The sequence below is a fragment of the Chelonia mydas genome, chromosome 28 (assembly GCF_015237465.2).
Source record: "Chelonia mydas isolate rCheMyd1 chromosome 28, rCheMyd1.pri.v2, whole genome shotgun sequence".
NCBI classification, from domain to species: domain Eukaryota; kingdom Metazoa; phylum Chordata; order Testudines; family Cheloniidae; genus Chelonia; species Chelonia mydas.
In genome coordinates, this window is record NC_051268.2 from 4,121,742 (window position 1) to 4,146,670 (window position 24,929).

The following is a 24,929-nucleotide window of genomic DNA, read 5'->3' on the forward strand; positions in this document are numbered from 1 at the left end:
TCCTTATTTACTTTCGCCACACAAATCATGAATTTATAGACCTCTACCATACCCCCCCTTCGTCGTCTCTTTTCCAAGCTGGACAGTCTCAGGCTTTGTCTACACTGGCACTTCTCTCCTGCCAACAAACAGCAGTTACACTGCGCGCCTTTTAGCAACACGGCGGGAGCGGCACAGCCGTGTCACTAAAACTGCATAGTGTAGCCACAGCCTCAGTCTTATTAATCTCTCCTCCTACGGAAGCTGTTCCCTACGCTTCATCATTTTGTTGCTCTTTTCTGAACCTTTTCCAATTCCAATATATTTTTGTTGAGATGGGGCGACCACATCTGCACACAGTATTCAAGATGTGGACGTACCATGGACTTATACCGAGGCAATATGATATTTTCGGTCGTATTATCGCTCCCTTTCTCAATGATTCCCAACATTCTGTTCACACTTTTGACCGACGCTGCACGCTGAGTGGATGTTTCCAGGGAACTATCCACAATGACTCCAAGATCTCTTTCTTGAGTGGTAACTGCTAATTTAGACCCCATCATTTTCGGTGTATTTGATATGACCTTTTCCAATGTGCGTTACTTTGCATTTATCAACATTGACATTCATCTGCTTGGTAACTGGGGAAAATCATAAAGGCGCCTCGGGGCGGGTGACAGAGTTATTTACCAGAACACAAGATCTCTTGCGGTCAGTGATGGGAAGTTCCTTTATCCCAGGAAGAGAGGAGGGATAAGGGCCGGGGTGAGCTGTACATCACCAATAGGAGGGACACTTCCCCCCAGAACCTCATCAACTTGCACTGAGCCAAATCCTACATCTCTGCAGCCCACATTTCATCTCCTTCCTCCCCAACCCTCCTAGGAGCTAGAAAGGCTCCCCGGTCACTGTGACACGCAGATAGTCCGTGGGCAGGGACTTTGGGCTCACACAGACTGACTCTCTCCTGCCCAGCAGCCTCCCGCACCCTAAGGGCATCATGTCACCCCTGTGTCGGACCCTGCCCTCTCCCTGGGCTCCAGTGGGGACGGTTCCCTGGCTGAGGCTGGCAGGCCGGGCCCTGCATTCACCGTCACTCAGGGCACCGGGATCCCAGGCAAACCTGGGCCCTGGGCACCTACCAGCAGCTCCTCGCTTTGCTGCTGCTCCTCGGCTTTGGCTGCTTCTCTCTTTTCCCAGAGGGGCCCGATGCTCTCGTGGGGGCTCCTGGAAGATGGGGAGAGAGGGTTAGAAACTGCTGCAAACGGCCTCCCAGCTGTCCGATTTCAGGGCCCGTCCTGCCCTGCAGAGTCAGGGGGACTCAGACTGAGAGGAGACGGTGAAACAGGGAGCGGCTTTTCCAGAGAAAAGGCCACGGCAGGGCCCCAGGCTGCCGTCACCGGGGTGCAGCCCAACCCCCAGCTCCCCACGTCCCCGGGGCCTCACTCACATCCCAAGCAGCCAACTTCAGACAGTCCCCCACTTTCCCCAGCTCCAAGACCCAATGCTCCCGCAGGGCCGGATCTGAACATGGAGCCCCCCAAGCATCCCCCAATCCCCAGCTCTGAGCCCCTCCCGTAAATCGACTGGCCCCAAACTCCCAGCTCTAAGCCACCCCACCATCCCCAGCACCAGACACTCCTCCCACCCCACAGCTCCGGCTCTGACCCCACCCCCGGTTCTCCTCCCTCGTCCCCCAGCTGCCCCCATCCCCTCCTGGGCTCCCAGCCCCTCCTGCAGCTCCCGGCCCAGCCGCTGCTGGGCTCCGCCCCACCGGCCCCGCAGAAGGGGCTGCTCCGCCCCAGCCAGCCCGGGACACTCGCCCCCCGAAGCCCCGGGCAGCCCCTCTCCGGTCGCGGGGAGCTCGGGACCCAGGCAGGGGGCGAACCAGGCAGCCGGGCCCGGCCCCTCCCCGCAGGAGCGTGTCGGCCCCACGCGTGTCTCCGCCCCCCGCGGCCCACCCGGGTCCTGCCCCGCTCCGCGCTGCCCCCGGCCCCAGCGCGCTGCCCCGCGGGCTGCAGGGCTGGAGCAGCCTCCGCGCTGCCCCCGGCCCCGGCCATGGCCCCGCTGCAAACACACAAAGGTTCCCTGGGCTGGGGGGGCAGGAAGGGGCGGCTCCTCCCTGGGCCTGGCCCTGCCCCACCGGGCCCCTCGCAGGGTGTTTGTGACAGTCGGGGAATCGGGGAACCCCTCCTCAGCCTGGGGGGGGTGGGCAGGAGACCGGCTGGATCTTACCCCCAGAAAAGCAAGGGGAAGGGGCTGTTTTTGCTGAATCATTAGACTAAGGAGACCCCGGCTGGGAGTGCAGCGCTTGCATTTCAGTTCAGCTTTGGAGACTTGGCATGAGACATGTAGAATCCCCTTCCTAGAAAGCGCCTAAATCCCATGGCCGCAGCTCTCCAGTGCCCCGCTTGTGAGCTGCACTGTGAAGAGTTCCTGTAGGAAACTTCCCCATGCAGCAGAGTGGCGCAGCGGAAGCGTGCTGGGCCCATAACCCAGAGGTCGATGGATCGAAACCATCCTCTGCTAGCTTGGTTTTATTCCATTCAGCCTGCCTTTCTTTCTCCCACATGGGAAACAGGAACAAATTCTCTCCCTCTTTGCCCTTCCACAGCGCTTAAAGGAAGGAATAAAGCCCCAGCAGCTCCCTAGCGCGCAGAGTCCCCTCCCGTAAGGAGAGAGATGTGCAATGACGGGCTCTGGCTCAGGGTTGTCAGGTTTATAAAACTTTTGGTGGTGCCCAGAACAGGTCCAAGTCCTGCCCGCCCCCCACCCGCCTAAGGCTCTGGGAGGGAGTTTGGGTGCAGGAGAGGTTGCGAGCTCTGGGAGGGAGTTTGGGTGCTGGGTGTGGGCTCCGGGCTGGGGCAGGGATGCAGGAGGGGGTGCGGGCTCTGGCAGGGAGTGTGGGTCCATGAGGTGCAAGCTCTGGGCTGGGGCAGAGGGTTGGGGAGCAGAGGGCAGACCCTGGGATGGAGTTTGTGTGCAGGCTCTGTGCTGGGCCTGGGACAGGGTGTTGGGGTGCAGGGGGGGTGTTGGCAGGCTCTGGGAGGGAATTTGGGTGCATGAGGTGCGGGCTCTGGGCTGGGGCAGGGGGTTGGGGGGCAGGGGGAGGCGGTGGCGGGCTCTGGGAGGGAGTTTGGGTGTGGGCGGGGTGCGGGATCTGGCCTGGGGCAGAGGATTGGGGTGTGGCACTTATCTTGGGCAGCTCCTGAAAGTGACCTGCACCCCCATCTGGCATCAGCTCCTGGGTGGGGCGGGCAGGGGGGTCTCCGGGCCCCACTACCCGCAGACACCACCCCTGCCGCAGTTCCGATGGCAGCGTTGGTTGGTGCTCAGGGTGTGGGCAGCGGGTGAGAGACACCCCCCCGCAGGGGCTGCAGGGACGTGCCAGACACTCCTGTGACTGGTGCGGAGCGAGGATGGGCAGGAAGCCGCTTTCGCCCCCCTGCGCTGCTGGTAGTGGGGGCGGGGGGCCCCTGGGCCCTTTTAAATCACCCAGGGCCAGCTCCTCAGGTGGCCTGGGGACAGCCACACCAGCCGCTACTGGAACGGCCCCGGGCCGCTGGCTCTGGGGACTGCTAAGCGGCGGACAATGTGGCTGTCCCCAGGGACCAACTGAGCAGCGGTCCTGGGGGTGGCAGGCGCAGCCACACCTCGGTGGCTCCTGGCAGCTGTCCCAGGGCAGCCAGAGCTGCAGCGGCCCCCAGGGATTCCCCCCCAGCAGTGGCCAGAGTGACAGTGGGCGCTTGGGGCTTCCCCCTCCCCAGCGGCACAGTGGGCCCCCCGGGGCTTCCCCCCCACAGCAGCTGTTGCTGTGGGCCCTCCACCTTCCCCCCCACCAAGATTCAAACAGGGGTAATTATGGCATAGGTTGGAGGTCATGATTTTTTGTTTCTTGCCCATGACCTCTCCATGACTTTTACTCAAAATACCCAGGATTAAATCGTAGCCTTAACTATGATTCCAGTCACAGGATTTCTTTTGCAGCAGGGTCTTTTTTCCTGGAAGAGCAGAGTGGTGTTTCCTGGACAGAGGCAGCCTGATTCATATTCTGCAAGCCATCTGCAAGATTCAAACTTTATTCTTGGGGGAATTCGGTGCCAATGCACACGCGCAGAATTCATGTCCCCCACAGATTTCTTTGCTTCCCGGCAGAAAAATGACTTTCTGATGGCCAAGCGAAGGGAGGACACAAGAGTGGTCATGCACCCCTCCTGAACAGTTCTGGGCAGTCATTTTGGGCAGAGAGGTGCAGCATCACCACCGAGTCTGCATCCCAGAAGGGGAGAGGGGGCGACAGGGTGATATACCACCCCTGTGCATCCAGTCGCCTGTGCTCCTCACTGCCATGCTGGAGCCTCCACATTTATTTATTGACAAATAATATTTTCTGAATTTTAAAATATTGTGTCCAGGGACATAAGCGCCGACTCCATGGGTGCTCAGGGGCTGGTTTATTAGTATAAATAGCTAGTAGATTAGTCATGCTTGGTGAACGAGAAAACGTGGGAACAAAATTACCTATGTCAAATTTGGCCTTAGGGACATGGATTTAATTAGTAAACAAAATAATAAATTGTGTCATCCACGTTTATTTCTTTGGGGACTTTTTTTAAAAATGGGGGAGAGGGAAGAAAGAAAATCATCTCTCAACTTGGCAAGATTGTATCTCATCACAACTCATCCAATGTTCCTCAACCCAAGTCAGAAGAAGCAACCTAAACTGAGAGGCTTGGTTTAGATTATGTTTTAACTTGTATTTCCTCTTTTTCCCCTGATGATCCAGGATACTTAATTTTCACTTTTGAAAGTTTGAGCATAGTTATATCGTGTTCCTTTCTCACAAAGGCTGTAAGGGCTTGTCAGTTAAAATATGTTCCAACGAGACCCATTGCTCCAGTGAGTAGTGACTTTCTTAAAGTCTCTAAGTGCTTGTAAGTTAAATTATTTTCTAAAAGGACCCCTCAAAAGAGCAGCATTAGTAATGAAACTTACTCTGTTCCCCACAGTCCACTGCCTCTGTGCCTTTACTCTCTGCTGCAACGCCTTTCAGTAATAATTCTAGCTCTGCTGAAGATGTTCCCCAGAAATTAATTATCCCAGGGATGAACAGGAATGTATTGGGGAAAAAATTAAGATTCTATCTTAAATGTATAAAATCATTCCAGGAAATATACATTCTTTTAAGGCAGAATTTCAGCATAAGAAATGCTTAGAGCAAATATTTAATAAAAAAACCTATTCATACTTGAAGTACAAGTTATGCAAAAAAGGGACTGAATTGCTGTTTTAAGAAAATTATCTGCTAATCGCGGTTTTATTAATTTAAAGTGTAAAAATCAACTACAACCTGTCCCAAGAGTGAAAAGTGCGCTAAAATAGTAAGTTAAAAAGGTAAATACATTACCCATTTTAAAAAGTCACAACAAATACAAAAAGTCTTTTTTTAAAGCACAAAAAAGCTAAAAACCTCTAACTATACGAACAACTTTCAAATACATATGCTCAGCCTCTGTGCTTTTTAAAAAAAGTACCAAGCAGACATTCAAAAACAGGAAAAATTGTCAAAATCTCAGTGGTCTTAAAATAAAAAAAAGCTTTAAAATCAGACGGTGTAAACTTAATTTAAAAAACCACTCTTGCAGTATTACTGCAATTAAAAATGTCAAAATAAAATTACTAAAATTAATTTAGGCCGTAAAAAAATGCAATAATTAAAAAAAGCAAAAGCAAAAAAAGAGTACTAAAAAAACCTGTAAAAAAATTTAAATGCTTATGTGACGTTCATGAGCTAAAATATTGAAGAGACAAGTCAGTTGAAAATACAGTGGTGCAGGAACAAAGTAACATCACTTCACGTTATTCCACAGCTTCCAAGGGCTGGAGGCTGCAATCCCCTGTCGCTAACATGGTTATTGCTCTGAAATCTTCCCCCGGCCCATCAGCGAGAGACACGTACCTGTGTCGCTCCCCAGCTCCCGTCGCTGCATCTCTAGGGGAAGGAGAGGACGGGAGAGGTGAGAATTCAGGCTCTCGCATTCCTGGGGAGGTTCCCATTGGTTATTAATGGAACCGCTGTTAACTATGGGATAGTGACACAGACTGAGGCCGATAACGCAGCCGCTGCAGACAGAGCCAGTCCCACAGGGCTACTCCCATGGGGAAGGGCGACCCGCTGAGCTGGGGCTGCGAGATGGAGCCCAGGATCAGTGACATCACTAGAGTCTCCGACTCCTCCCCAGGGCCAGGGTCGCTCTAACCAGAGGAGACGCCACCCCCAGACTCCAATTCCCCTTTGAATCCCAGCAGCACCTCCTGCAGCATGGTACTTTTCAGAGAGAAATCGCTGAGTCTCTTCTCCTGCTCCACAAACCCCGGCTCCGGCTTCCAAAAAGTCCCATCCTCCCTGCTAGGGAAAGGAGGGGTGAGAAATAGGCCTGATCCCCAGACCCGGAGCCCAGCAACCCCCAAACTCCAGGAAACCTGGATCTGAGCTTTGTAGCCGGAGATGGTCATTGTCACGGTGAGTCACCTGCCCTCAACCCTGTGCTCTCCAGAGAGATGGGAAGTGGGGAGACACCAGAGCAAGGAACGGAGACATTGTTCAGGAGCTTTCTCAGGGACGCTCTGGTTCTGTGGGGTGCTGAGCCACCTCCCACGCTGGTTTACTGCAGTAAGAAGAGGCACCTGCACTGGAATTATATGGAACAGGAGGAGACACAGAGCAAAGTGTGGGCAGGTCCTACATGCTGACACTGGCCACAGACACAGCCCAGGTCTTCAGCGGGGAATGAAACTGGGTCCTTTAATGCCAAAACCCCTGAGCCCTTCAGCTGAAGCAGTAACCCTGTGGTGTCCAGCTCATTTGGCAGAGAGGGCCATATTTCACTGTCCATTATGGTCAGTGGCCCAGGGCATCAGTTTAGGCCTCCGTGCCTTGCTCCATTCACAGCAGAACACCCACTGCTCTCCATGGCACACCCACATACAAAAAACAAGGGGAAAATCTGCCCCTCGTGTAGGAAATATAATTTTAGTTCTTAGTATTTTGCTAAGTCTTTGTCTCTCACACTCAGTATCACTCAGGAGGAAAACAGCCCCCTTCCCAGACACCCCTGTAGGGCCCCTGCTAGTTCTTCCCTTTCTTTCCCACGCTCCTTTCTCCATTTCTCTCTTGCTTCCTCGTCCTTGTGTCTCTCCTCTGTTCTTCCCTCCCTACAGCAACCCCCTATTCCAGAGATTCTCAAACTTTAGTACTGGTGACCCCTTTCACATAGCAAGGCTTTGAGTGCGACCCGTTATAAATTAAGAACACTTTTAAATATATTTAACACCATTATAAATGCTGGAGGCAAAGTGGAGTTTGGGGTGGAGGCTGACAGCTCACGACCGCCCATGTAATAACCTGAGAGGTCCCGACCCCCAGTTTGAGAACCATTGTCCTATTCCCACCAAGCAAAGGCTTCACTCCCGCCCCGTCCCCGTTCCAGCTGCTCAGGTGATCAGCCAGGGAACGTTGAATGTTGACATCAAAGTGTCGTCACTTCAGTTGACACTCCGATGACATTAACAGGGGACAGGAGAGTTCACACTCTCTGAGCTACGGCTTCGGGCTTCTGGCAGTCCCAGCAAGGCAACACTGTCTCCGTTTACACTGGGGAGATGCTGAGGGCCAGGAACTCCCTTTAAAAAATGTGAAAGCTGAATTTCTGCACCCTCTGAATACGTGATGTGGCCACATCGGTTCAGGAGACAGGCCAGGTTGGTCCCATCGGCCCTGTGTCTAGCAGCCCTGCTCTGACCTCTTTAGCGATCAGACTGTGACCGGCTCTTCTCCTACCTGAGTCAGCCACTACGGGAGACAGAATCACATGCTCCAAGGGCAGGGGGAAGCTTCCTATTCAGTGCAGTTATCAAACCTAATGGCCCATAAGGGGGAGCAAAATGGAGCCCAGGACGTACCTGCCCCCAGTGCTCCCAGCACCCTAAAGAGGGAGAGAAAGAGAAGGCAGTCGGGGGGGTGTCCCTGGGTGGGGAGGCCTCCTGCTCTGCAGGGGTCAACACTGACGCCTCGGGTAGTAGGGGAATTTCAGGTTGACATTCCCAGAGCAGCTGCCGCCCCCTACCAGGGACTTTCCCCTATACAGCCCCAGCAATCCCTGCTGGCAGGTCGCCACTGTGGAAACCTTCTCCCCAGGCATTTTACAGGCAGAAGATATTTCTCTGCACTGAGAGTCAAATTACCACCAGTGCTGAGAGACTCAGAAGGCTCCTGGCCCCACTAAACCCATTAATCTGGTAGCAGGGGAGCCTTAGGCCTGGCTCGGGATCTCAGCATGGTGCGGGCGGGGATTTCACCCTACAAGTGCAAATGCAGACAGAGAGAAGGTCTTGGGGCTGCGGCATCCAGGACTCCCAGGACCCACCCCTGGCGCCGCTGCCAGACTCACTATGTGACTGTGACCAGGGCTCTGCCCCTCCCTCTCTCTCACTTTACCCATTTGTCCCATAGCGATAATGCCCCTGACCCCACTTTGTAAAGTGCTTTGGGGTCTAAGGCTGAGAAGCTCCCATAGGAACGCTGCGTATGATCATTGCGATGACAGTCTGACCTGCAGGGGTTGGCTCAGCGGCTGCTGCCCCTTCTCTCCTCCCCTCTCACTGAGCAGGGAAATCTCCCAGGACAGTCTGCAGATGCCCTCATCCCTTCTCTGGACAATGGCTCTCTCTAGCTCTTCCAGCTGGGACAGCAGCCGCTGCTCCTGCTCCTCCAGAAACCCTCGCAGCTCCTGCCACTCCCAGACCATCTTCTGCCTCTCGGCTGCCATCTCTTTCTGCAACAGGGAGAGGGTGGCTCGGTAACAGGGGAACATAGAACATAAGAACAGACAGACTGGGTCAGACCAATGGTCCATCTAGCCGAGTATCCTCTCTTCTGACAGTGGCCAAGGCCAGGTGACTCAGAGGCAATGAACAGAACAGGTCATCATCAAGTGATCCATCCCCTGTCGCCCATTCCCAGCTTCTGGCAAACAGAGGCTAAGGACACCATCCCTGCCCATCCTGGCTAATAGCCACCGATGGATCTATCGTCCATGAACTTATCTAGTTCCTTTTTGAACCCTGTTAGTGTCTTGGTCGTCCAACATCCTCTGGCAAGGAGTTCCAGAGGTTGACTGTGTGTTGTGTGAAAAAATACTTCCTTTTCTTTCTTTTAAACTTGCTGCCTATTCATTTCACTGGGTGACCCCTAGTACGTGTGTTATAGGAGGGAGAAAAGAACACTTCCTTACTTACTTTCGCCACACAAGTCATGACTTTATAGACCTCTACCATACCCCCCCCCTTCGTCGTCTCTTTTCCAAGCTGAACAGTCTCAGGCTTTGTCTACACTGGCACTTCTCTCCTGCCAACAAACAGCAGTTACACTGCGCGCCTTTTAGCAGCACGGCTGGAGCGGCATAGCCGTGTCACTAAAACTGCATAGTGTAGCCACAGCCTCAGTCTTATTAATCTCTCCTCATACGGAAGCTGTTCCCTACCCTTCATCGTTTTGTTGCTCTTTTCTCAACCTTTTCCAATTCCAATATATTTTTCTTGAGATGGGGCGACCACATCTGCACACACTATTCAAGATGTGGATGTACCATGGACTTATACCGAGGCAATATGATATTTTCGGTCCTATTACCGCTCCCTTTCTCAATGATTCCCAACATTCTGTTCACATTTTTGACCAACGCTGCACGCTGAGTGGATGTTTCCAGGGAACTATCCACAATGACTCCAAGATCTCTTTCTTGAGTGGTAACTGCTAATTTAGACCCCATCATTTTCGGTGTATTTGATATGACCTTTTCCAATGTGCGTTACTTTGCATTTATCAACATTGACATTCAACTGCTTGGTAACTGGGGAAAATCATAAACGCGCCTCGGGGCGGGTGACAGAGTTATTTACCAGAACACAAGATCTCTTGCGGTGAGTGATGGGAAGTTCATTTATCCCAGGAAGAGAGGAGGGATAAGGGCCGCGGTGAGCTGTACATCACCAACAGGAGGGACACTTCCCCCCAAAACCTCATGATCTTGCACTGAGCCAAATCCTACATCTCTGCAGCCCACATTTCATCTCCTTCTGCCCCAACCCTCCTAGGGGATAGAAAGGATCCCCGGTCACTGTGACATGCAGACAGTCCGTGGGCAGGGACTCTGGGCTCACACAGACTGACTCTCTCCTGCCCAGCAGCCTCCTGCACCCTAAGGGCATCATGTCACCCCCGTGTCGGACCCTGCTGGCTCCCTGGGCTCCAGTGGGGACGATTCCCTGGCTGAAACTGGCAGGCCGGGCCCTGCATTCACCGTCACTCAGGGCACCGGGATCCCAGACAAACCTGGGCCCTGGGCACCTACCAGCAGCTCCTTGCTTTGCTGCTGCTCCTCGGCTTTGGCTTCTTCTCTCTTTTCCCAGAGGGGCCCGATGCTCTCGTGGGGGCTCCTGGAAGATGGGGAGAGAGGGTTAGAAACTGCTGCAAACGGCCTCCCAGCTGTCCGATTTCAGGGGCCGTCCTGCCCTGCAGAGTCAGGGGGACTCAGACTGAGAGGAGACGGTGAAACGGGGAGCGGCTTTTCCAGAGAAAAGGCCACGGCAGGGCCCCAGGCTGCCGTCACCGGGGCGCAGCCCAAGCCCCAGCTCCCCACGTCCCCGGGGCCTCACTCACATCCCAAGCAGCCAACTTCAGACAGTCCCCCACTTTCCCGAGCTCCAAGCCCCAATGCTCCCGCAGGGCCGGATCTGAACATGGAGCCCCCCAAGCATCCCCCAGTCGCCAGCTCTGAGCCCCTCCCGTAAATCGACTGGCCCCAAACTCCCAGCTCTAAGCCACCCCACCATCCCCAGCACCAGACACTCCTCCCACCCCACAGCTCCGGCTCTGACCCCACCCCCGGTTCTCCTCCCTCGTCCCCCAGCTGCCCCCATCCCCTCCTGGGCTCCCAGCCCCTCCTGCAGCTCCCGGCCCTGCCGCTGCCGGGCTCCGCCCCACCGGCCCCGCAGAAGGGGCTGCTCCGCCCCAGCCAGCCCGGGACACTCGCCCCCCAAAGCCCCGGGCAGCCCCTCTCCGGCCATGGGGAGCTCGGGACCCAGGCAGGGGGCGAACCAGGCAGCCGGGCCCGGCCCCTCCCCGCAGGAGCGTGTCGGCCCCACGCGTGTCTCCGCCCCCCGCGGCCCACCCGGGCCCTGCCCCGCTCCGCGCTGCCCCCGGCCCCACCGCGCTGCCCCACGAGCTGCAGGGCTGAAGCAGCCTCCGCGCTGCCCCCGGCCCCGGCCATGGCCCCGCTGCAAACACACAAAGGTTCCCCGGGCTGGGGGGGCAGGAAGGGGCGGCTCCTCCCCGGGCCTGGCCCTGCCCCACCGGGCCCCTCGCAGGGTGTTTGTGACAGTCGGGGAATCGGGGAACCCCTCCTCAGCCTGGGGGGGGTGGGCAGGAGACCGGCTGGATCTTACCCCCAGAAAAGCAAGGGGAAGGAGCTGTTTTTGCTGAATCATTAGACTAAGGAGACCCCGGCTGGGAGTGCAGCGCTCGCATTTCAGTTCAGCTTTGGAGCCTTGGCACGAGACATGTAGAATCCCCTTCCTAGAAAGCGCCTAAATCCCATGGCCGCAGCTCTCCAGTGCCCCGCTTGTGAGCTGCACTGTGAAGAGTTCCTGTAGGAAACTTCCCCCACGCAGCAGAGTGGCGCAGCGGAAGCGTGCTGGGCCCATAACCCAGAGGTCGATGGATCGAAACCATCCTCTGCTAGCTTGGTTTTATTCCATTCAGCCTGCCTTTCTTTCTCCCACATGGGAAACAGGAACAAATTCTCTCCCTCTTTGCCCTTCCACAGCGCTTAAAGGAAGGAATAAAGCCCCAGCAGCTCCCTAGCGCACAGAGTCCCCTCCCGTAAGGAGAGAGATGTGCAATGACGGGCTCTGGCTCAGGGTTGTCAGGTTTATAGAACTTTTGGTGGTGCCCAGAACAGGTCCAAGTCCTGCCCGCCCCCCACCCGCCTAAGGCTCTGGGAGGGAGTTTGGGTGCAGGAGGGGGTGCGAGCTCTGGGAGGGAGTTTGGGTGCTGGGTGTGGGCTCCAGGCTGGGGCAGGGATGCAGGAGGGGGTGCGGGCTCTGGCAGGGAGTGTGGGTCCATGAGGTGCAAGCTCTGGGCTGGGGCAGAGGGTTGGGGGGCAGAGGGCAGACCCTGGGATGGAGTTTGTGTGCAGGCTCTGTGCTGGACCTGGGACAGGGTGTTGGGGTGCAGGGGGGGTGTTGGCAGGCTCTGGGAGGGAATTTGGGTGCATGAGGTGTGGGCTCTGGGCTGGGGCAGGGGGTTGGGGGGCAGGGGGAGGCGGTGGCGGGCTCTGGGAGGGAGTTTGGGTGTGGGCGGGGTGCGGGATCTGGCCTGGGGCAGAGGATTGGGGTGTGGCACTTATCTTGGGCAGCTCCTGAAAGTGACCTGCACCCCCATCTGGCATCAGCTCCTGGGTGGGGCGGGCAGGGGGGTCTCCGGGCTCCACTACCCGCAGACACCACCCCTGCCGCAGTTCCGATGGCAGCGTTGGTTGGTGCTCAGGGTGTGGGCAGCGGGTGAGAGACACCCCCCCGCAGGGGCTGCAGGGACGTGCCAGACACTCCTGTGACTGGTGCGGAGCGAGGATGGGCAGGAAGCCGCTTTCGCCCCCCTGCGCTGCTGGTAGTGGGGGCGGGGGGCCCCTGGGCCCTTTTAAATCACCCAGGGCCAGCTCCTCAGGTGGCCTGGGGACAGCCACACCAGCCGCTACTGGAACGGCCCCGGGCCGCTGGCTCTGGGGACTGCTAAGCGGCGGACAATGTGGCTGTCCCCAGGGACCAACTGAGCAGCGGTCCTGGGGGTGGCAGGCGCAGCCACACCTCGGTCGCTCCTGGCAGCTGTCCCAAGGCAGCCAGAGCTGCAGCGGCCCCCAAGGCATTCCCCCCCAGCAGTGGCCAGAGTGACAGTGGGCGCCTGGGGCTTCCCCCTCCCCAGCGGCACAGTGGGCCCCCCGGGGCTTCTCCCCCACAGCAGCTGTTGCTGTGGGCCCTCCACCTTCCCCCCCACCAAGATTCAAACAGGGGTAATTATGGCATAGGTTGGAGGTCATGATTTTTTGTTTCTTGCCCATGACCTCTCCATGACTTTTACTCAAAATACCCAGGATTAAATCGTAGCCTTAACTATGATTCCAGTCACAGGATTTCTTTTGCAGCAGGGTCTTTTTTCCTGGAAGAGCAGAGTGGTGTTTCCTGGACAGAGGCAGCCTGATTCATATTCTGCAAGCCATCTGCAAGATTCAAACTTTATTCTTGGGGGAATTCGGTGCCAATGCACACGCGCAGAATTCATGTCCCCCACAGATTTCTTTGCTTCCCGGCAGAAAAATGACTTTCTGATGGCCAAGCAAAGGGAGGACACAAGAGTGGTCATGCACCCCTCCTGAACAGTTCTGGGCAGTCATTTTGGGCAGAGAGGTGCAGCCTCACCACTGAGTCTGTGTCCCAGAAGGGGAGAGGGGGCTACAGGGTGATATACCACCCCTGTGCATCCAGTAGCCTGTGTTCCTCACTGCTATGCTGGAGCCTCCACATTTATTTATTGACAAATAATATTTTCTGAATTTTAAAATATTGTGTCCAGGCACATAAGCGCCGACTCCATGGGTGCTCAGGGGCTGGTTTATTAGTATAAATAGCTAGTAGATTAGTCATGCTTGGTGAACAAGAAAACGTGGAACAAAATTACCTATGTCAAATTTGGCCTTAGGGACATGGATTTAATTAGTAAACAAAATAATAAATTGTGTCATCCACGTTTATTTCTTTGTGGACTTTTTTTAAAAATGGGGGAGAGGGAAGAAAGAAAATCATCTCTCAACTTGGCAAGATTGTATCTCATCACAACTCATCCAATCTTCCTCAACCCAAGTCAGAAGAAGCAACCTAAACTGAGAGGCTTGGTTTTGATTATGTTTTAACTTGTATTTCCTCTTTTTCCCCTGATGATCCAGGATACTTAATTTTCACTTTTGAAAGTTTGAGCATAGTTATATCGTGTTCCTTTCTCACAAAGGCTGTAAGGGCTTGTCAGTTAAAATATGTTCCAACGAGACCTATTGCTCCAGTGAGTAGTGACTTTCTTAAAGTCTCTAAGTGCTTGTAAGTTAAATTATTTTCTAAAAGGACCCCTCAAAAGAGCAGCATTAGTAATGAAACTTACTCTATTCCCCACAGTCCACTGCCTCTGTGCCTTTACTCTCTGGTGCAACGCCTTTCAGTAATAATTCTAGCTCTGCTGAAGATGTTCCCCAGAAATTAATTATCCCAGGGATGAACAGGAATGTATTGGGGGAAAAATTAAGATTATATCTTAAATGTATAAAATCATTCCAGGAAATATACATTCTTTTAAGGCAGAATTTCAGCGTAAGAAATGCTTAGAGCAAACATTTCATAAAAAAACCTATTCATACTTGAAGTACAAGTTATGCAAAAAGTGACTGAATTGCTGTTTTAACAAAATTATCTGCTAATCGCGGTTTTATTAATTTAAAGTGTAAAAATCAACTACAACCTGTCCCAAGACTGAAAAGTCCGCTAAAATAGTAAGTTAAAAATGTAAATACATTACCCATTTTAAAAAGTCACAACAAATACAAAAAGTCTTTTTTTAAAGCACAAAGAAAGCTAAAAACCTCTAACTATACGAACAACTTTCAAATACATATGCTCAGCCTCTGTGCTTTTTAAAAAAAGTACCAAGCAGACATTCAAAAACAGGAAAAATTGTCAAAATCTCAGTGGTCTTAAAATAAAAAAAAGCTTTAAAATCAGACGGTGTAAACTTAATTAAAAAAACCACTCTTGCAGTATTACTGCAATTAAAAATGTCAAAAAATAAAATTACTAAAATTAATTTAGGGCTTAAAAAAATGCAATAATTAAAAAAAGCAAAAGCAAAAAAAGAGTACTGAAAAAACCCTGTGAAAAACTTTAAATGCTTATGTGACGTTCATGAGCTAAAATATTGAAGAGACAAGTCAGTTGAAAATACAGTGGTGCAGGAACAAAGTAACATCGTTTCACGTTATTCCACAGCTTCCAAGGGCTGGAGGCTGCAATCCCCTGTCGCTAACATGGTTATTGCTCTGAATTCTCCCCCGGCCCATCAGCGAGAGACACGTACCTGTGTCGCTCCCCAGCTCCCGTCGCAGCATCTCTAGGGGAAGGAGAGGACGGGAGAGGTGAGAATTCAGGCTCTCGCATTCCTGGGGAGGTTCCCACTGGTTATTAATGGAACCGCTGTTAACTACGGGATGGTGACACAGACCAAGGCCGATAACGCAGCCGCTGCAGACAGAGCCAGCCCCACAGGGCGACTCCCATGGGGAAGGGCGACCCGCTGAGCTGGGGCTGCGAGATGGAGCCCAGGATCAGTGACATCACTAGAGTCTCCGACTCCTCCCCAGGGCCAGGGTCGCTCTAACCAGAGGAGACGCCACCCCCAGACTCCAATTCCCCTTTGAATCCCAGCAGCACCTCTTGCAGCATGGCACTTTTCAGAGAGAAATCGCTGAGTCTCTTCTCCTGCTCCACAAACCCCGGCTCCGGCTTCCAAAAAGTCCCATCCTCCCTGCTAGGGAAAGGAGGGGTGAGAAACAGGCCTGATCCCCAGACCCGGAGCCCAGCAACCCCCAAACTCCAGGAAACCTGGATCTGAGCTTTGTAGCCCGAGATGGTCATTGTCACGGTGAGTCACCTGCCCTCAACCCTGTGCTCTCCAGAGAGATGGGAAGTGGGGAGACACCAGAGCAAGGAACGGAGACATTGTTCAGGAGCTTTCTCAGGGACGCTCTGGTTCTGTGGGGTGCTGAGCCACCTCCCACGCTGGTTTACTGCAGTAAGAAGACGCACCAGAACTGGAATTATGTGGAACAGGAGGAGACACAGACCAAAGTGTGGGCAGGTCCTACATGCTGACAGTGGCCACAGACACAGCCCAGGTCTTCAGCGGGGAATGAAACTGGGTCCTTTAATGCCAAACCCCCTGAGCCCTTCAGCTGAAGCAGTAACCCTGTGGTGTCCAGCTCATTTGGCAGAGAGAGCCATATTGCACTGTCCGTTATGGTCAGTGGCCCAGGGCATCAGTTTAGGCCTCCGTGCCTTGCTCCATTCACAGCGGAACACCCACTGCTCTCCATGGCACACCCACATACAAAAAACAAGGGGAAAATCTGCCCTTCGTGTAGGAAATATAATTTTAGTTCTTAGTATTTTGCTAAGTCTTTGTCTGTCATACTCAGTATCACTCAGGAGGAAAACAAACCCCTTCCCAGACACCCCTGTAGGGCCCCTGGCAGTTCTTCCCTTTCTTTCCCACCCTCCTTTCTCCATTTCTCTCTTGCTTCCTTGTCCTTGTGTCTCTCCTCTGTTCTTCCCTCCCTACAGCAACCCCTTATTCCAGTGAGTCTCAAACTTTTGTACTGGTGACCCCTTTCACATAGCAAGCCTTTGAGTGCGACCCGTTATAAATTAAGAACACTTTTAAATATATTTAACACCATTATAAATGCTGGAGGCAAAGTGGAGTTTGGGGTGGAGGCTGACAGCTCACGACCACCCATGTAATAACCTGAGAGGTCCCGACCCCCAGTTTGAGAACCATTGTCCGATTCCCACCAAGCAAAGGCTTCACTCCCGCCCCGTCCCCGTTCCAGCTGCTCAGGTGATCAGCCAGGGAACGTTGAATGTTGACATCAAAGTGTCGTCACTTCAGTTGACACTCCGATGACGTTAACAGGGGACAGGAGAGTTCACACTCTCTGAGCTACGGCTTCGGGCTTCTGGCAGCCCCAGCAAGGCAACACTGTCTCCGTTTACACTGGGGAGATGCTGAGGGCCAGGAACTCCCTTTAAAAAATGTGAAAGCTGAATTTCTGCACCCTCTGAATACGTGATGTGGCCACATCGGTTCAGGAGACAGGCCAGGTCGGTCCCATCGGCCCTGTGTCTAGCAGCCCTGCTGTGACCTCTTTAGCGATCAGACTGTGAACGGCTCTTCTCCTACCTGAGTCAGCCACTAGGGGAGACAGAATCACATGCTCCAAGGGCAGGGGGAAGCTTCCTATTCAGTGCAGTTATCAAACCTAATGGCCCATAAGGGGGAGCAAAATGGAGCCCAGGACGTACCTGCCCCAGTGCTCCCAGTACCCTAAAGAGGGAGAGAAAGAGAAGGCAGTCGGGGGGGGTGTCCCCGCGTGGGGAGGCCTCCTGCTCTGCAGGGGTCACCACTGAAGCCTCGGGTAGTAGGGGAATTTCAGGTTGATATTCCCAGAGCAGCCGCCACCCCCTACCAGGGACTTTCCCCTATGCAGCCCCAGTAATCCCTGCTGGCAGGTCGCCACTGTGGAAACCTTCTCCCCAGGCACTTTACAGGCAGAAGATATTTCTCTGCACTGAGAGTCAAATTACCACCAGTGCTGAGAGACTCAGAAGGCTCCTGGCCCCACTAAACCCATTAATCTGGTAGCAGGGGAGCCTTAGGCCTGGCTCGGGATCTCAGCATGGTGCGGCCGGGGATTTCACCCTACAAGTGCAAATGCAGACAGACATTTCCAGGAGAGAAGGTTTTGGGGCTGCAGCATCCAGGACTCCCAGGACCCATCCCTGGCGCCGCTGCCAGACTCACTATGTGACCTTGACCAGGGCTCTGCCCCTCCCTCTCTCTCACTTTCTCCATTTGTCCCATAGCGATAATGCCCCTGATCCCACTTTGTAAAGTGCTTTGGGGTCTAAGGCTGAGGAGCTCCTATAGGAACGCTGCGTATGATCATTGCGATGACAGTCTGACCTGCAGGGGTTGGCTCTTTTCTCAACCTTTTCCAATTCCAATATATTTTTCTTGAGATGGGGCGACCACATCTGCACACACTATTCAAGATGTGGATGTACCATGGACTTATACCGAGGCAATATGATATTTTCGGTCTTATTATCGCTCGCTTTCTCAATGATTCCCAACATTCTGTTCACACTTTTGACCGACGCTGCACGCTGAGTGGATGTTTCCAGGGAACTATCCACAATGACTCCAAGATCTCTTTCTTGAGTGGTAACTGCTAATTTAGACCCCATCATTTTCGGTGTATTTGATATAACCTTTTCCAATGTGTGTTACTTTGCATTTATCAACATTGAAATTCATCTGCTTGGTAACTGGGGAAAATCATAAACGCGCCTCGGGGCGGGTGACAGAGTTATTTACCAGAACACAAGATCTCTTGCGGTGAGTGATGGGAAGTTCATTTATCCCAGGAAGAGAGGAGGGATAAGGGCCGCGGTGAGCTGTACATCACCAACAGGAGGGACACTTCCCCCCAAAACCTCATGATCTTGCACTGAGCCAAATCCTACATCTCTGCAGCCCACATTTCATCTCCTTCTGCCCCAACCCTCCTAGGGGATAGAAAGGATCCCCGGTAACTGTGACATGCAGACAGTCCGTGGGCAGGGTCTCTGGGCTCACACAGACTGACTCTCTCCTGCCCAGCAGCCTCCTGCACCCTAAGGGCATCATGTCACCCCCGTGTCGGACCCTGCAGGCTCCCTGGGCTCCAGTGGGGACGGTTCCCTGGCTGAGGCTGGCAGGCCGGGCCCTGCATTCACCGTCACTCAGGGCATGGGGAGAGAGGGTTAGAAACTGCTGCAAACGGCCTCCCAGCTGTCCGATTTCAGGGGCCGTCCTGCCCTGCAGAGTCAGGGGGACTCAGACTGAGAGGAGACGGTGAAACGGGGAGCGGCTTTTCCAGAGAAAAGGCCACGGCAGGGCCCCAGGCTGCCGTCACCGGGGCGCAGCCCAAGCCCCAGCTCCCCACGTCCCCGGGGCCTCACTCACATCCCAAGCAGCCAACTTCAGACAGTCCCCCACTTTCCCCAGCTCCAAGCCCCAATGCTCCCGCAGGGCCAGATCTGAACATGGAGCCCCGCAAGCATCCCCCAATCGCCAACTCTGAGCCCCTCCCATAAATTGACTGGCCCCAAACTCCCAGCTCTAAGCCACCCCACCATCCCCAGCACCAGACACTCCTCCCACCCCACAGCTCCGGCTCTGACCCCACCCCCCGTTCTCCTCCCTCCTCCCCCAACTGCCCCCATCCCCTCCTGGGCTCCCAGCCCCTCCTGCAGCTCCCGGCCCAGCCGCTGCCGGGCTCCCCCCCACCGGCCCCACAGCAGGGGCTGCTCCGCCCCAGCCGGCCCGGGACACTCGCCCCCCGCAGCCCCGGGCAGCCCCTCTCTGGCCGCGGGGAGCTTGGGACCCTGGCAGGGGGCGAACCAGGCAGCCGGGCCCGGCCCCTCCCCGCAGGAGCGTGTCGGCCCCACGCGTGTCTCCGCCCCCCGCGGCCCACCCGGGTCCTGCCCCGCTCCGCGCTGCCCCCGGCCCCAGCGCGCTGCCCCGCGGGCTGCAGGGCTGGAGCAGCCTCCGCGCTGCCCCCGGCCCCGGCCATGGCCCCGCTGCAAACACACAAAGGTTCCCCGGGCTGGGGGGGCAGGAAGGGGCGGCTCCTCCCCGGGCCTGGCCCTGCCCCACCGGGCCCCTCGCAGGGTGTTTGTGACACTCGGGGAATCGGGGAACCCCTCCTCAGTCTGCGGGGGGGTGGGCAGGAGACCGGCTGGATCTTACCGCCAGAAAAGCAAGGGGAAGGGGCTGTTTTTGCTGAATCATTAGACTAAGGAGACCCCGGCTGGGAGTGCAGCGCTCGCATTTCAGTTCAGCTTTGGAGCCTTGGCACAAGACATGTAGAATCCCCTTCCTAGAAAGCGCCTAAATCCCATGGCCGCAGCTCTCCAGTGCCCGGCTTGTGAGCTGCACTGTGAAGAGTTCCTGTAGGAAACTTCCCCACACAGCAGAGTGGCGCAGCGGAAGCGTGCTGGGCCCATAACCCAGAGGTCGATGGATCGAAACCATCCTCTGCTAGCTTGGTTTTATTCCATTCAGCCTGCCTTTCTTTCTCCCACATGGGAAACAGGAACAAATTCTCTCCCTCTTTGCCCTTCCACAGCGCTTAAAGGAAGGAATAAAGCCCCAGCAGCTCCCTAGCGCACAGAGTCCCCTCCCGTAAGGAGAGAGATGTGCAATGACTGGCTCAGGGTTGTCAGGTTTATAGAACTTTTGGTGGTGCCCAGAACAGGTCCAAGTCCTGCCCGCCCCCACCCGCCTAAGGCTCTGGGAGGGAGTTTGGGTGCAGGAGGGGGTGCGAGCTCTGGGAGGGAGTTTGGGTGCTGGGTGTGGGCTCCGGGCTGGGGCAGGGATGCAGGAGGGGGTGCGGGCTCTGGCAGGGAGTGTGGGTCCATGAGGTGCAAGCTCTGGGCTGGGGCAGAGGGTTGGGGGGCAGAGGGCAGACCCTGGGATGGAGTTTGTGTGCAGGCTCTGTGCTGGACCTGGGACAGGGTGTTGGGGTGCAGGGGGGGTGTTGGCAGGCTCTGGGAGGGAATTTGGGTGCATGAGGTGCGGGCTCTGGGCTGGGGCAGGGGGGTGGGGAGCAGGGGGAGGCGGTGGCGGGCTCTGGGAGGGAGTTTGGGTGTGGGTGGGGGTGCGGGATCTGGCCTGGGGCAGAGGATTGGGGTTTGGCACTTAACTTGGGCAGCTCCTGAAAGTGACTTGCACCCCCATCTGGCATCAGCTCCTAGGTGGGGCGGGCAGGGGGGTCTCCGGGCGCTACTACCCACAGACACCACCCCTGCCGCAGTTCCAATGGCAGCGTTGGTTGGTGCTCAGGGTGTGGGCAGCGTGTGAGAGACACCTCCCCGCAGGGGCTGCAGGGACGTGCCAGACACTCCTGTGACTGGTGAGGAGCGAGGATGGGCAGGAAGCCGCTTTCGCCCCCCTGCGCTGCTGGTAGTGGTGGCGGGGGGCCCCCGGGCCCTTTTAAATCACCCAGGGCCAGCTCCTCAGGTGGCCTGGGGACAGCCACACCAGCCGCTACTGGAACTTCCCCCTCCCCAGCGGCACAGTGGGCCCCCCGGGGCTTCCCCCCCACAGCAGCTGTTGCTGGGGGCCCTCCACCTTCCCCCCCACCAAGATTCAAACAGGGGTAATTATGGTATAGGTTGGAGGTCATGATTTTTTGTTTCTTGCCCATGACCTCTCCATGACTTTTACTCAAAATACCCAGGATTAAATCGTAGCCTTAACTATGATTCCAGTCACAGGATTTCTTTTGCAGCAGGGTCTTTTTTCCTGGAAGAGCAGGGTGGTATTTCCTGGACAGAGGCAGCCTGATTCATATTCTGCAAGCCATCTGCAAGATTCAAACTTTACTCTTGGGGGAATTCCATGTCATGGCACACGCGCAGAATTCATGTCCCCCACAGATTTCTTTGCTTCCCTGCAGAAAAATGACTTTCTGATGGCCAAGCAAAGGCAGGACACAAGAGTGGTCATGCACCCCTCCTGAACAGTTCTGGGCAGTCATTTTGGGCAGAGAGGTGCAGCCTCACCACCGAGTCTGTGTCCCAGAAGGGGAGAAGGGGCTACAGGGTGATATACCACCTCTGTGCATCCAGTAGCCTGTGCTCCTCACTGCCATGCTGGAGCCTCCACATTTATTTATTGACAAATAAAATTTTCTGAATTTTAAAATATTGTGTGCAGGGACATAAGCGCCGACTCCATGGGTGCTCAGGGGCTGGAGCACCCATGGGGAAAAATTAGTGAGTGCTCTGCACCCATCAGCAGCCAAGCGCCCGCCTTGCCCCACCTTACCTCCGCCTCTGCCTCCTCCCCTGAGGGCACTGCATCCCTGCTCCTCTGCCTACCTTCCCAGTGATTGCCACTGCCAAACAGCTGTAACAAGCTCTGGGAGGGAGCGGGGAGGAGCGGGAATGTGGTGCGCTCAGGAGAGGAGGCAGGGAAGAAGCGCGGCCGGGGCAGGGATTTGGGGAAGGAGTCGGAATAGGGGCGGGCAGGGGGTGGAGTTGGGGAGGGGGCTTTGGGGAAGGGGTTGGACTGAGAGTGGAAGGGGGTGGGGCAGGGGTGGAGTCAGGGCGGGGCTGGGGGCAGAGGGGGGTCGAGCACCCACCAGTGCCAGTAGAAGTCAGCGCCTATGCTCAGGGAACCTCTTTGGATTGTCACTGCTTGGTTAACCATCACAGCGATGCATAGAGAGAGTGTCAAGCCTTACTGCGATGTGGGGATGGGGGACGGGGTCGGGTCATACACATTCAGACTGCATGCTCCCCCAGTTACAAACCGCTGCTGAGTTCCCATTTAGGACATTAGCCTTTGCTGACAAGTTTTCTCTGTGTTCTTTTTTTTATCTCACGCTGCTAGTTCGAAGGATCAGTATTGATTTTTTTTTTCAAAAATATACACCCCCTAAACCTGCTTTTAGCAATCAGCATAATTTAGTGTCATCTTATTTTGGCTGTTCCAGTACAAAAGAAGAGGCTTTTGTGGTTTTCCTGACTCGGAGAATGAAAATGAACATGCGTTGGTCCGCACTGCTGTGGATCGTTATCGAGAGGAACCCGTCGTTGGCATTGGCAGCGTAGACATCGCCTCAGACTCGGTGCTTGCCAGTGGGGAAGTGTCACCTCTAGAGATACCCAGGGCTGGTGTGGAATCGTCCCAGGCTACTGGGTCGGGGCTCGAGCAGGTTCTGTGTGGTGTTGTTGAAAAGGAACCCCTAGATATTGAACCCGGGCCGTGTCGGTGCCGACGCCAACTGGCAGAAGGGTTGCAGAAAGAAGCAGCGGGGAGGGGAGGCGCACCAATGCATTTATGCAATTATTCAGTGAGGCAGGGGCCTGGTAGGAAGATAATACCTGTGCAAGTGTCTTTGGCAGAGAGGGGGATTTGTGAGGTCCTCGGCACTGGAGATACAGGCCAGGGATGGGGCAGTAAATGGAGCGGGGCAGATTTGGGAGTTGGGAACCCCTCTCCCCAGGTATTTCCCCCGCAGGCTTTTTTCAGTGTCCCTCTCTCCCCTTTCCCTGTGTAACCCAGTGGTTCTCAAACTTTTTGAATTGGTGACCCCGTTCACAAAGGAAGGCACCCAGTGCAACCCCCCTTATAAATTCAAAACACATATTTTATATTTAACGTTATTTTAAATGCTTAATGTATACCCTAAAAAGAAAAGGAGGACTTGTAGCACCTTAGAGACTAACCAATTTACTTGAGCATAAGCTTTCGTGAGCTACAGCTCCCGTCATCGGATGCATGCTGTGGAAAATACAGAAGACGTTTTTATACACACAAACCATGAAAAAATGGGGGATTATCACGACAAAAGGTTTTCTCGCCCCCCAGCCCACTCTCCTGCTGGTAATAGCTTATGTAAAGTGACCACTCTCCTTACAATGTGTATGATAATCAAGGTGGGCCATTTCCAGCACAAATCCAGGTTTTCTCCCCCCTCCCCCCCCCCCCACAAAACCCACTCTCCTGCTGGTAATAGCTTATGTAAAGTGATCACTCTCCTTACAATGTGTATGATAATCAAGTTGGGCCATTTCCAGCACAAATCCAGGTTTTCTCCCCCCCCACAAACCCACTCTCCTGCTGGTAATAGCTTATCTAAAGTGATCACTCTCCTTACAATGTGATACACATTGTAAGGAGAGTGGTCACTTTAGATAAGCTAAAAGAAAAGGAGGACTTGTGGCACCTTAGAGACTAACCAATTTATTTGAGCATGAGCTTTCGTGAGCTACAGCTCACTTCATCCGATGCATACTGTGGAAATTGCAGAAGACATTATGATATAAACAGACACCATGAAACAATACCTCCTCCCACCCCACTCTCCTGCTGGTAATAGCTTATCTAAAGCGATCATCAAGATGGGCCATTTCCAGCACAAATCCAGGTTTTCTCACCCTCTGCCCCCCCACAGACAAACTCACTCTCTTGCTGGTAATGGCCCATCCAAAGTGACCACCCTCTTCACAATGTGTCTGATAATCAAGGTGGGCCATTTCCTGCACAAATCCAGGTTTTCTCACCCCCTCACCCCCCTCCAAAAACCACACACACAAACTCACTCTCCTGCTGGTAATAGCCTATCCAAAGTGACCACTCTCCCTACAAGGTGCATGAAAATCAAGGTAAGCTATTACCAACAGGAGACTGGGTTTGTTGGGGGGGTCCGGCTCAGCAGAGCCCGGGGCTGTCCGGGGGGCGAGTCCCCAGCCCGGGGGGGCTGCCGGGCACAGGAAGGGGCTGGCGCCGCCGGCAGCGGTGGGTGCCGGGAGGAAGGAGGCAGGAGCCGGGGAGAACAAAGACCCGAGGGCGCCGGAGCCCGGCCGCTGCTGCGCCGCTGGGAGCCGGGGGCTGGGCGGCCGCGGCCGCTTCCCCAGCGGGCTCGGGGCGGGGGGGGGCCCGGCCGGGGCCGCCTCCCCCGGCGAGAAACCCCCCGGGCGCTGCTGGCGGCGGCCCCCGCGCGGAGACTCCCGGTGAGAGAGACCCTGGGGCCGGGCGGGCCCCGGACTCTGCGCCGCCCCCGCCCCGGGTGTCCGGGGGCCCCGAGCCGCTGCCAGCGTCCAGGCCGGAAGGGAGCCGCCTGTCCGCCGGGCTGGCCGCTCCCCTGGCCCTCTGCTGTCTCCCCTGATCCCCCTGCGGCAGGGGTGTGCTGCCCTGGGGACACTGTCAGGGGGAATCCCCCCCCAAGGGGCTCCTTTGGTCCTGGTCTTTTCCAGTGTTTAATTCACCCTCTGTTGCTGGGAGGGTTTGAACATGTCTCGGTGGGTTTAGTCCTGGTTGGGGGTGGGGAGCTGGGAGCGGGGGACGGAGGACGGGAGCAAGGTCTGTGCTGCATGATGGGGGCTGATCATGTTCCCAGCCAGTAGCGTAGCGAAGGGGGGAGCGGGACAGCAGCCGCTCCCCCACCGAGCACAAGTGG

General features: G+C 55.2%; 3 protein-coding genes and 3 non-coding genes across 12 annotated transcripts in view; 4 read left to right on the forward strand and 2 right to left on the reverse strand.

Annotated features, from left to right (window-relative positions):
- LOC102943236 (zinc finger protein 883) overlaps nucleotides 1–24,929 on the forward strand; it is a 2,438,435-nt gene that overhangs the window by 692,290 nt on the left and 1,721,216 nt on the right. The window lies entirely within an intron of this gene.
- Nucleotides 1–24,929, reverse strand: part of LOC114020163 (zinc finger protein 501) — a 1,907,800-nt gene that overhangs the window by 658,291 nt on the left and 1,224,580 nt on the right. The gene's annotated exons all lie outside the window — the stretch shown is intronic.
- TRNAM-CAU lies at nucleotides 2,440–2,511 on the forward strand. Its single transcript has one exon. It is a non-coding gene; the product is annotated as a tRNA-Met (tRNA).
- Nucleotides 4,402–11,682, reverse strand: LOC119564605 (zinc finger protein RFP). 6 transcript variants are annotated; one of them, XR_006287755.1, is made up of 5 exons: nucleotides 11,488–11,682; nucleotides 10,395–10,479; nucleotides 8,595–8,816; nucleotides 7,945–7,967; nucleotides 4,403–6,391 (listed from the first exon to the last, which is right to left on the reverse strand). XR_006287755.1 is itself a non-coding variant. In XM_037887562.1 (3 exons), the coding sequence occupies exons 1-3, from the start codon at nucleotides 8,895–8,897 to the stop codon at nucleotides 6,238–6,240; spliced, it is 477 nt and encodes a 158-aa protein (XP_037743490.1). In that variant the 5' UTR covers nucleotides 8,898–8,976; the 3' UTR covers nucleotides 5,639–6,237. The 6 variants fall into 6 exon arrangements, 2 of the variants coding, with proteins under 2 accessions (XP_037743490.1, XP_043393491.1); XR_006287754.1 differs by lacking the exon at nucleotides 11,488–11,682 and adding an exon at nucleotides 11,252–11,350 and having other exon boundaries at nucleotides 4,402–7,967; XR_006287753.1 differs by lacking the exon at nucleotides 11,488–11,682 and having other exon boundaries at nucleotides 4,402–7,967; nucleotides 10,395–10,719.
- On the forward strand, nucleotides 11,711–11,782 carry TRNAM-CAU. Its single transcript has one exon. It is a non-coding gene; the product is annotated as a tRNA-Met (tRNA).
- Nucleotides 19,931–20,002, forward strand: TRNAM-CAU. Its single transcript has one exon. It is a non-coding gene; the product is annotated as a tRNA-Met (tRNA).

Excerpts from the sequence above, each read along its gene's own strand:
- LOC119564605 (XM_043537556.1), bottom strand. The coding sequence starts at position 8,897 with ATGGACCATTGGTCTGACCCAGTCTGTCTGTTCTTATGTTCTATGTTC. Across the intron at positions 7,968-8,594 it reads CGCTGAGCCAACCCCTGCAG|GGTGCTGGGAGCACTGGGGG; the intron begins GTCAGACTGTCA and ends CTCCCTCTTTAG. Across the intron at positions 6,392-7,944 it reads GCTGGGAGCACTGGGGGCAG|CAGGGAGGATGGGACTTTTT; the intron begins GTACGTCCTGGG and ends TCCTTTCCCTAG.